Raw genomic sequence first — 12,600 nt, forward strand, 5'->3', positions numbered from 1 at the left:
TATTTACAGTGGGTGGTATGGGGTGGTCCCTTTATTACTTCCTGGAAATAAGAATGTTATGTTTCGGCCCGAAATATATCCTTTCTTGGGTAGGTAAAAAGGCTTTTTAAATCTGTGTATTTCAAATTGTAAACTTCCCCAGCAGAAGTTTTTTTTTTTCCTTTTAGAGAAATAAAAATGAATAAAACCCCTAAATATGTAGATTTATGTAATACCAAGCCATAATATGTAATGTGGGGTAAATATGTAAAAATATGTAGTATCAAATTTTAATATGTTAATGGTAATTACAAGATTCGCAAAGATTTGTTATTTATATACTGTTAGGTTGAAAGGAATATAATATGTAATTACATAAAAATCCGGTCCCTAGTCATAAAGCAAAGAAAGAAATCTAGAATACAGGCAGTTCAAATGAAATTCCTGAGATCAATTTTAGAATTTACAAAATTAGACCACCAGAGGAATGAAGATATTAAAGCAACATTAAAAGTTAAAAATACAACAGAAATAGTAGAATACAGAGGGAAATGGAAACATGTTGAAAGAATGCAAAATTCCCATTACCCAAAGGCAGCTTTATTGCACAGACCAAAAGGACGAAGAGATCAGGGAAGACCACAAACAAGACAGAACAGTGAATGAAAACAGACAAAAGTGCCTAAACCGGAAAGTCAGAAGAAGAAGAAGAAGATGATGATTTTTTTTTTTCATTAGTCGAAACGGCTTCTTTTTTCCCTCTTGGCATCCATTAGTACTTTCATTATATTCATGACAGCAGTGTCTTTTATATCTTCCGGTAGTGATGCTAGCTCTGCAGTAATATATTCTGCAAAAGCAGCATCACCATGTCTAGGAAGATTCCTACTTTCGTAAGACTCAGTAAATCTGTTCACAGCTTCATGCATTGTATTTTGATGCTGTGCTTTCCTCTTCCCTCGTGGTATTTGCTGTGAATGGTGTCCACTACCACTGGCAAGAGCTTCCTGAATTACTGTGTCTGAACTTCTTCCCTCCAATTCAGAATGGAAGACACTGCAAAGAGATGATTACACTTCAGTTTTTACTACAGAGTAATATATAGAAATATATTCATAATACATATTTTATTGCTATTTAAACTTATTAACACTTCTGAGCTGATGCTAGCAAAATTGAATGGTTTCCAGGAAATAAGTTAATAATAAATATTAAAAAAAAAAAAAAACAGCTGTAATAAAGTTTACCACTAATAATTAATCTTCAGAATATACCTCTAAGTACGGTATATCATGAAATAAATATTTGAAAGAACTTAATTTTCAAAATTTTTTGGATTACAGCTGGATAGTCTCTTAAATAGGAAGAAACACATAGATTATGTAATTCCTAAACTTAATAAAGCTTGCTACGCAATAAGGTCATTAAGGTAAGTTATGAATAACAATACTTTAGATCAATCTATTCTGCTTACTTCCATTCCATTTTATCTGATGGCATAATGTTTTGGAGAAATTCCTCAGTAAGCAGAAGAGTGTTCTTAATTTAAAAGAAAGTACGAGGCATGTTCTTATAGTTCTGTTTTCAATTAACTTATAGCTATCACATCGCTGCAATTGTTATCTTGTGCATGCGTGTTTTCTTCTTCAGTCCTCAGGCAAGCTGTGCATGCAGTTTCAGAGCTTCAGTCCGTGTGTGTGGTTAGTTTGATCAGTTGAAATGTTTAAAGTGATCGAGCACCCCGCCGACTGTGAGATGCGGTCTGTTATCCATGTCTTAAATGCGAGGAACATCAAATCAGCTGACATTCATCATCAACTTTGTGAGGTGTATGGTGATGATGCCATTAGTGATGGAATGGTCAGGAGATGGGTTAGGAAGTTCAACGAAGGCAGCGTCTCTTTGCATGATGAGCAGCGTACCAGTCGGCCATCTTTGATCAATGACGATTTGGTGCATGCTGTCGATGAAAAAATTCATGAGGACAGGAGGTTCACAATTTCTTCGCTTTCCTTGAATTTTCCGCAAATGTCGCAGAGTGTTCTCTACAAAATTGTGACAGATCGATTACGATATCGAAAATTGTGCTCACGATGGGTACCCAAGATGCTCACCAAGGAACACAAAACCAAACGAGCTTCCAGTGCACTGAGCTTTCTCACATGTTACAGTGACCAAGGCGATGAGTTTCTTGACCATATCGTGACAGGTGACGAGACTTGGGTTCTCACATGACACCTGAATCGAAGCAGCAGTACATGGAATAGAGGCACACTGCATCGCCAAGGAAAAAGAAATTCAAACAAACCATGTCAACACGCAAGATCATGTGCACTGTTTTTTGGGACAGAAATGGAGTCCTACTCATCAAATTCATGCCTCGGGGTGAAACCATTAATAGAGAAACCTATTGTCACACCTTGAAGAAGCTCCGTCGCGCAATTCAGAAAAAGAGACGTGGGATGCTGACCGACGGAGTTGTGTTGCTTCATGACAACGCTTGGCCACACACAGCACGTGATACCCAAAATCTCATCTCGAAATTTGGCTGGGAACAAATTGACCATCCCTACAGCCCGGATTTGGCTCCAAGTGACTTTCATCTCTTCCTGCACATCAAGAAGTTCCTCAGTGGTCAACGTTTTGATGGCGACGATGAAGTGAAAACAGCAGTGTGGGAGTGGTTCGCATTGCAGGCGGGTGAATTCTACAATGAGGGGATAGAAAGACTTGTGCCACGACTCGATAAATGCCTCAATAATGGTGGAGATTATGTTGAGAAGTAATTGAAGTGTGGGGAATACAATGCAACAAAAATGGTTTGTAAATATCTTCCCGTTTACTTACTATACCCTTTTGGAACTTACTTTAAGAACACGCCTCGTAGTTAGAATTATAAGTGGTCTAAACTGTAGAGATTCCTGCAGAAATATTTTTCCTAATTTGAAAATTTTTATATTATCCTGTCAGTATTATATTTTCTCTACATTAATGTTCCCAATAGATAACCAGAATTGTTTCATTAAAAATTCTTAAGTACACAATATTAATACAAGACATAGAAATGACTTACATAGATCAAATGCTAACCTGGTCAGTTTTCAAAAAGGTGTTCTATATGCAGGTGTTCAAATGTTCAACTCTTTGTCACCATATATTAAACACGCTTCCAATAACACTAACCAGTTTTAGATGTCTGTTATGAAGCTATCTCTTCATATACAATTTCTATAATACTGATGATTTTTATGCATGTAAACAAAGAACTGCATAAAGTGTAAACAATTATTGTTAAATGTGTAACTTATGTATAATGTATTGTCACATTCACATCTCATAGCCACATGGCCAGCTGAAATCTATGAAACGAACAAATATTCTTATTATTATTATTTCCTCTTAAATTCGTGTAATGTAATTGTGTTTTGCATTATTACTGTCAATAGATAAAACAATTCAATTTATATTTATATTAAATAATTAGCTATAACCTATGCATATCCATTAACTCTACCTCCAATTGAGGTTCTGCCTGATTGCCTATGTACACCTAAATTGGGCAGTACATCTCATTTCATGATTTGTATCAGAGAAAGAACTATTGTTTGTATATATATATGAAGTCTGATTAGTGTAATATGTAGCTAGTCACTGATGTATGCAATGGAAAGGAACTGGCCACCCTACCCATTAACTCCTGACCTAGTTGCCTCATGAGTAGATTAGATTAGATTTAGATTAGATTTATTTATTTAACCTGGTAGAGATAAGGCCGTCAGGCCTTCTCTGCCCCTCTACCAGGGGATTACAACTATAACATGAACAATAAGATTACAATTAATATTAAATTTACAATTACAATTACAATAAAAATTAAAGTACGACAAGAATACCTGATTAATGAAAGCTAGACATTTTATCATAGAAGTTAAGAACAAAGAATATTTTTGTATTTACTAAATTACAAATTAAACCTACAATAACAAAATTCTATAGTGATGAAATTACCGGATATTGAGATATTTTGTGGTAGATTAAAAGAACTATTTACAAGAAACCATGTCTGAACGAGTCTCAATTACTGACCAAGTGCCTAGTAAGTTTGCGTTTGAATTGAATTTTATTTCGACAGTCCCTGATGCTAGCAGGTAACGAATTCCAGAGTCTTGGCAGGGCTATTGTGAAAGAGGATGAGTATGAGGAGGTGCGATGGGATGGTATTGTTAGTATTGTTTCATGGCGAGAGCGTGTGTTCAGATTGTGGTGGGAAGAAAGGTAAGTGAAGCGAGACGACAGGTACGAAGGAATAGAAGAGTTCAAGATTTCGAAGAGAAAGAGAAGTGAATGTAAATTTCTTTTCTTATCTAGTTTAAGCCAACCTATTGCTTCCAGGGATGGGGTAATATAATCATATTTACGAACATTGCTTACAAAACGTACACACAAATTATGAGCACGTTGAAGTTTCATTTTGTTGTCGCTGGAAAGGTCAGTCAGTAAAATGTCAGCATAGTCAAAATGGGGAAATACAAGGGTCTGCACAAGGGATTTTTTTAAGCAAGAGGGAAGATGAACATTTATCCTTTTTAGCACATGAATAATAGAATATACTTTTCTGCAGGTTTCTGTGATTTGCATGTCCCAGTTGAGATTATTATCCATGTGAATGCCAAGATTTTTTACCGAAGAACTGAAAGGGATATGCACTGTACTTACTTTAACGGGGGAAATGTCGAGGTGCTTTACAGCGTCGGTTTGCCGTTTGTGTCCTAATATGATTGCTTGTGTCTTTCCAGGATTGATATTAAGATGGAATTTCTTTGTCCATGTCACAATCGAGTCAATGTCTTTGTTCAATTTATCTATAGCGTCATTTATTCGATCTAAGCGGGAAGAGATGTAGCATTGAAGGTCGTCAGCATACAAGTGATAGTTACAATGCCTTACATGAGATGTAATATCACTGACATATATCGTGAACAACAATGGTCCGAGTACCGAACCCTGTGGTATACCTGATGTTATGTTAAACCAGGAAGAGCTTCGATTCCCGGATACAACACATTGTTGTCTTTCCCGTAAGTAGGATTCGAACCAACTCACAGCAGTCTCTGACAAATGCAGATTTCTCAATTTATGGGTGAGCAGGTCGAAATTTACAGAGTTGAAAGCTTTGCTAAGGTCAAAAAGTGTTAGTATTGTTACTTTATTAGAGTCGATTGCTTCACGAATGTCTTCTGTCACTTTAAGTAGAGCAGTGCTTGTGTTGTGTCCAGCTCTGAAACCTGACTGATACTTGTCGAATAGTTTGTGTTCGTTCATGTAGTTAGTAATTTGTCTGTGTACGATTCTTTCCAGTGCTTTTGATATGGCTGGCAGGATACTGATTGGTCTATAGTCGTTTGGGTCGGTGGGAACTTTGACTTTTGGAAGAGGAAGAACGAAAGCTTGCTTCCATATTTTAGGGAAAGTTGAAGTGATTAAGGAACTATTGAATATGTGTGCAATTGTAGGTATTACTATGTCTTGTATTTTCTGTATGAGTAATATGCTAATGTTGTCTGGCCCTTGAGCTTTCGTCTTGATGCGTCGGATGGCTTTCATTACGTCAATAGGAGTGACGTCAGTAAAATAGAATTTGTCTCGAGTTGGGGGAGCTGAGTCAGGCAAAACTGTGTCTTGTTTCGTTGTGTTGTTTAAGGTCGGGTCCTTTACAATGCCTTATTTGGTATCACCCTAGATCATATATACCCAGATTGCTTTGCGTTATTGGTTTTGACGGTAACAACTTTTGTCAGGTTTACCATGCTGCCATCTAGTTATTACATAAGGAGTCACGTCATAACGCCCATTTGAATTGCATTAGCGACTGTACTGCCATCTCGTGTTCATTTATGGCAGACGGGTGGCGATCCTGGCGGTTGTTCTCTTCAAAGTGCAACTGAATTTAATATAGGAATGAGCAATCTATATGTGATCTGGGGTGTCACTTATGAGGTTCAAGCCTGTTTTCGAACAGTTGACTAAAGAAGCAACATATATTAAGTTTTAGCCTGTAATTACATCATTAATAACTGACGATGGTAATTACAGACAGTTTACAATGATTAATTCATATTGTTGCTGATGTGATTGTAGGCCTACAACAGTTTTCATTCTGTGGTTGAATTACTGTATTTCAGTATGATATGAAGCTTTTAATGCACTTTCACATTAACATATATAAGTTCTATTCTATGAAATATACATTTTTAGAATAAGTTGCTTGTAATACTATGTGTTTTATGTACAGATTTAAATTTAAAATATACAAAAGCCTTACCTGACAAAATTACTGCTCTCATCTTCTACGGTTGAATCCACTACTTCTACTTTAAAAGCCAGGCTTTCATCTGGGAGAAACGAGCACTGAGTGACTTCCGCCGATTTTGCAGCCTCTGTTCGTTGGGTTAAGCCTAAATCAAAATTGTTGTATGTCTGCCTGGGTTTAATATGATCATTTAGGAAGCTTAACATGTTGAACAACGGCCATGGCTCTTTTGTAATTGCTTTTGATCCACTTCTTGCATCGGATATAGCTTTCTTTTCCCTGCAGTAACGTTCACGCAACAACTTCATACGTGACTGACAAACCTCAACTGCAATAAATTAAGAATTTCCTTATACAATGAAAATTACAATTTCAAAGAATTTTATAATTCCATGACATTAATCATAGACGCAACAATAAAAAACAAATAACTAAAACGTTGCTAAACTAGCGCTGAGGTTGTTCCCCAATGTACTCATACACCATGCATATACTAAACTGGGACAGGTGAAGTTCGGTCAGGCTTTTAGGCCTTGTATATACGATAAACTGCATCTCCATTTAAAAAAAAAAAAAAAAAAAAAAAAAAAAAAAAAAAAAAAGTTATAAACTGAACGATTTTCACTTCCGAAATTACCGGAACTACCTCAACGCTAATTTCACCCAAAACGAAATAAGTTATGTTCATACATTAATATAATTAATAAATTGAGGGGCTGGGTGCAAGAAGGGCATTTTAGAGGTTGTGCCCTTCTTGAGTAAAACGCTTTATTGTGTTCTCTGATCTGTTATGCTTATGATCAGCAAGTTGTAATTCAATACTGTGATCATAGTGGTCAGGAGAACCCAAAATGTAAAAGCGTGAGTAGATAACATTATTACGTTTTGAATTTTCAACATCAATTTTCTCAAAACTTGCATTTGAGAGAAGTGCCCTTCTTGCACCCAACCCTTCAATTAACATTAATATAAAGTAAAGGCCCCATTCACAATGAAAATTAAACATAACCGTAACAAAAACACAGAAGTTTCCGCCCAGTCTACCAAATGGGATCATTCACAATGATTCACATAAGCATTGACATAAACATTACCGTAAGACGTTAACATGAAAGTTTGCAAACTCCAAACTTTCATGCTTATGCTTACGTGATTCGCAAACAGAACACAATCATGGAGCGCTGAAGTATACAACAGAATATGAGGAAATGGCGTTCCATGGTTACCAAGTATGTTTGCTGTTAAGTTTATGTTCCCATCGTGAATGATGGTGGACTTCTTGATTTTACCGTTACGTTTATATTGTTTAAGTTAACGCTTAAGTTATGTTTAATTTTCATTGTGAATGAGCCTTTAAGGCTTTTATTTTGCCTTAAATATACGATAAACTGCATCTCCAAAAAATCCTATTAAATTCAACGAGTTTCACTTCCAAAAACACCAAAACTACCTCAGCACTGCTTTCACCCATAACAAAATAGGTTATGTTTCTACATTGATATTCATAAATGAACATCAATATAAAAAATTTTTACTTACCTTCACAATTCAATTCACGGGAAATTGATTCCCATACATTAGCTTTTAAGGTCGTATCTTTGTATGACTTGACTTTTTTGTCATACAAACACGGATACGTCTCGTAAATCGCAATCAGCATTTCATCAAACGACGCCATTTTCCAGCTACGAACATCAAGTGCCGGTGCGCTCTGATTGGCTGATTTCTTACGTTTCACATAACCATAAGCGCAGAAGCTTGGACCGTGCACAATCTTCTCATGTTAACGATTAATTGAACGTTTATGTTTATGTTTACGTGTTCCATTTAGAATGGTTCCACTATATTACACCGCACCTAGATTTTATGTTTACGTTTAATTTTCATTGTGAATTAGTGATGGGCCGCTCATGAGCGAGTCGTTGCGAATGAACGACTCCCGCTCTGGAGCGGCTCTCCGCTCCCTCCTTACAAAAGAGCGAGTCGTTCATTGCATTTCGCTCCCTACTCTTGGGAGAGCAAGGCAACTTCACCTCGCTCTCTTGCTTCTGGCTCACTCCCAATGATCCGCTCCCTCCACAACAGCACAGCGCTCCACAGCTCCATTACAGCTGTAACGATACGCAGCACGTCTGTCAGTGTGGTCATGCGCAATGACAAAGAGTGAGACGTGTGATGTTTAAATTACACTTCAACACAGACACGTTTAAACGTTGCCTATTATCATGTTTCTGTTCTCCTTATTACTAAATAGATCATGTTTGCACATTAGCCGTTTTTATGTACCATTGTACACTTTCATAATTGCTATTTATACTACTTTACCAACAGTGACGTCGCCAGGATCAGAGCAAGGGAGGTGCGGACGGGGTGCGAGATTTAAAAATGGGGTGTGAGCTGTAAAAATGTGGTACATAAAAATTCAAAATGTTCTTTCATGCACTTGCGCGCATACTATACATCTGTTTATTATTATTATTATTATTATTATTATTATTACTACTATTACTCACATCCATTACGATACATTATGGGACGCAGTTTTTTCATATCCAAGAAATTCTTTGTTTGTTTTTGTATTTCAAAATAATTTATGCATAGTATTTTGTTAATAAGTTGCCCTTTGGGGTGTGGAAAGGGGTGCTCCGATTTTTTATGGGGTGCTTGCGCACCCTTTCGCACCCCCCTAGCGACGTCCCTGTTTACCAACACTTTCAGAGCTGTTTTTAATTGATCTGTTTATACTACATACCGATACTTCACGATTGTTACTGGTTCGTAAAATAGCGTAAGTAATGTAAATGGGCTCTCTCCCTCTGGGATAACATGGAAACTTACCTTACTGTACGTGTACAAGAAGCTTTTCTCCGCATTCACACACCGATGCAAACCGATTCGAATGTCTATTGCAATGACATCTATTGAGAAACATGTGTACTATGTCATACAGTTAACAACCCGCTCTGCAGTTATCGTAGAAGAGTCGGAGCGGTGCGGTGGTGAAGCGTACGAGACGATAAAAGCAAATTTTGATAAAAGTCACCCTCGGCTCCCTTTATTATGCATGCGCTATCGGTGAAGAAATTCCGCTTCCGGTGTGATGCTGAGCCCCGTTGTAAGCATAAAAATGTTTTATTTACCGCAATCCAGATATTCAGTGTGTTCCATTAATTACATTACATCCTCAACATGTAATTTTGCACCACTATTCAAGCAACAAACACTTATTTTGCACTTATTTAATGCTAACGTATTATTGTTTTTATCATCATTTATCTTAAATGAATAATGTCTCCATGTATCGTCTCTTATTTTCTCAAAGATAATTTCTGTAAATATTCCTCATAATTTATATATTATTTTCTGTTAATGTATTGTGCTCTATTTTTGCCCTGTAAATATCTTACATTTGTAACATTGCATCTTATAGTCGTTATTTATTATCCTTATATTTTGCCATAACCTAAATCAGTGGTTTCCAAATATGGTGTGTGATGAACCCTTTGAAGCTTACATTTCATTTTGGTGGACCTCCAGTGTTTTCTGTAATAATCTGGTAATCATTTTGTACTCATTAAACATTTGCATAATGTAGCGAATTAACTACCCTTAATAAGTTGGTAGCTATATTAAATATCAGTTTTAAGTTTTGAATATAATATACAAATACAAGGTTATTTTATGTTTTATCATATCTTTACTGTCAAAAATAAAACCATACGGTTTCCAGTGGGATGTTTCTTTTGCTGTTAAAATTAACATTACAAAGACTGGGACTTTCAAACTACCTAGTACGACCAGCACCGGTCATTTTGACATGTACGTTTTATCCTAAATTTCTGTCTCATTAGCAGCTTTCATTTGAAATATCGTCTTATTACAGACTTAGTGGGTATAATTAAAGAGTTGCGAGTTAATAATTTCAGAACAAAATTTGAGACCACAATACACTCTTCTTCTAAGAAGAAATTGTTATGTGTAGATGAAGAAAATTTGTTTTATTAACTGTGTATAAGTACTAGCATATTAATTCTGCCATTTCTCAAATGTAATTCTGTTCTCAACATCATGTTCACTCAATTTTACATTAAATATTTTTGACATATATATTTTGTGTTTTCTGAATTTATCTATAGTCTGTTGATTATTATAATCACATCTTGCACACACACATGTACATGATTCTACACTTTGCACACACATACATGATTCTTTCAGAATTTGTTATACTTTGCGCAGACATGTGATGTCTTATTTCTGCTGTGACACCCTCCAATCTGACAGGTCTTTCTCTCTGGTTTCCTGGACACTGCTGGAATATATAATCTCGCGAGATATAACTAAAATCACCAGTCTCATTTTCATCTTCGTCACAAACACTAACTGGATATTCTCTTTCCTAATCTATTTCTGACAGTGTTTCTAAATAATGCAGAATTCTTCATCCCTCATAATCTTTCATAACAGAAGTTCATCGCTCAAACCCTTTCGTGCCATGTTTGCAAAATAACTACAGTACATGGCAAATAGAAATCTTGAGATAGACTAATGAAATACTTCACACAGTTGCCAAAAGAATTGCCGCTGTTATCCAGAATATATTGACTATATTGTAATGTCATAGGAAAGCGGTTATAAACTCCCTATTGTCGTTCTTATGTTTTGAGTATCAACCAGTCTACATAAAGGGAATATTTTCGGTAATATGATAGACTTGCCACATACATTCAGTAAGCTTGTCACATGGGGACAATGTAGGCCTATTGAGTTCATTATTAGGATGCGTAAGACGATCATAAAACAGCAATATTTGTAGTTTGCTGCTGCATGAAAATAAGACAGTGCAGACCAGTAAAAATGACCTATGTTCGTCCTTCTAGGTAACTGTACTTTTATCCCCATAAATAATGATAGGGACTTGACATTTTCAGAGGATCTAAAAAGTGTAAATTCAATAAATGTCCTGAAGGACTAGCTTGAAGAGCAAATACACAGAGGAGGTACAAATTAATTAAATATCGAAATGAGTCAAATGATCGGTTGGTTCTTCTAGTGTTAAACAAGTTTTTTTTATACTTATAAAATTATTAGTGGAATGGTTGAAGTCGCTTTGCGAAGTCTGGCTGAATTGTAGGTACTCTAAAGCTGCAGTTTGTTTACGGCAATCATTGCTTGGAGTTGCTGGCAGTTAAAATGAATGAGCACTGTTTCTTTACAGTGATGATTGTTGGACGCGGTGCAGATCGCTGGAGGTTGCTTCTGAAGCAAATTCAGGACGCATATCACTCCATACATTGCTCATTTGCGATAAGAGTGACACAACTTAAAAAAGTGTTAATTTTACAGGAGAAGCATTTCAAAATTTTCATATTCTTAAAAATCAAATTGTAGGCACACGCATTTTCCAAACGGAATGCAATTTTGCATATATATTATATTTCTAGTGTTGTAGCATATAGTACCATAATTATTAATTAATTTCAATAATTTCAACAATTATTTTAAGTTGTGTCGTTCTTTTTTAAATAAATATATGTCTGTTTTTAGTTATGACAGTAAGAATATTTACCTGACATACAATAATTGTACAATTATTGCAGTTGTACAATAACTGCACAATTATTGTGTTTGTAGAACAGAAATTTTTCGATAAAGTAATGCAAGGGAATAATTTATTGGCATGTCATTACACAATAATATTATAAGGATGCTCTGTGACAATTAATAAATTTAAATTTTAACAAAGATGTTTTATTGACAAACGAATGTAATAACTTTTTATGAAAATTATACTTTATAATTAACCGTATAACTTAATTACTATTTTTAAATACATGACTATGAATTATGTTAGAAAAAATAATATAATAGCAACAACCTAGATTGAGAAAGCATTATAAAAGATCTGAAATTCTTTACACAAAATCATTTTAGAAATAAATTGCCCAGTAAACATGAACTACAGCACAACACTTTCAATACAGTTCACAACACTTCTCTACACTTTCAGAGATTCAAAGAATTCTTTATAGAAGCTTGGAATGTGAATCAGTTTAATGAGATCTAGTAAATCTGCTTCTTTTCTCTCACTTATACCTATTTTTTTCATTATAAACTTGTGGCAATTCTGGAGTCTCGGTTTTGGTTTCAGTTCTTGAAGAACTTTTTTTAGTTATACTTCTTGAAATTCTTCGTCGAAATAGAATGTTTTGTAGAAAAATGACAATGGATGACTTTGATGCACTGTCAAAACCTTTACTTCGTCATTTTCCTTGTGCTCCTGAAGTAATTTGCGTTCTTGTAATTTGTTC

General features: G+C 35.4%; 1 protein-coding gene across 1 annotated transcript; it reads right to left on the bottom strand.

The window, feature by feature from the left end:
• Positions 1-691: 691 nt before the first annotated feature.
• On the bottom strand, positions 692-8,342 carry LOC138710474 (transcription factor Adf-1-like). The gene is made up of 3 exons (XM_069841395.1): positions 7,829-8,342; positions 6,302-6,617; positions 692-1,035 (listed from the first exon to the last, which is right to left on the bottom strand). The coding sequence occupies exons 1-3, from the start codon at positions 7,965-7,967 to the stop codon at positions 714-716; spliced, it is 777 nt and encodes a 258-aa protein (XP_069697496.1). The 5' UTR covers positions 7,968-8,342; the 3' UTR covers positions 692-713.
• Positions 8,343-12,600: the final 4,258 nt, after the last annotated feature.

Source organism: Periplaneta americana, chromosome 12 (genome assembly GCF_040183065.1).
Source record: "Periplaneta americana isolate PAMFEO1 chromosome 12, P.americana_PAMFEO1_priV1, whole genome shotgun sequence".
NCBI lineage: Eukaryota > Metazoa > Arthropoda > Insecta > Blattodea > Blattidae > Periplaneta > Periplaneta americana.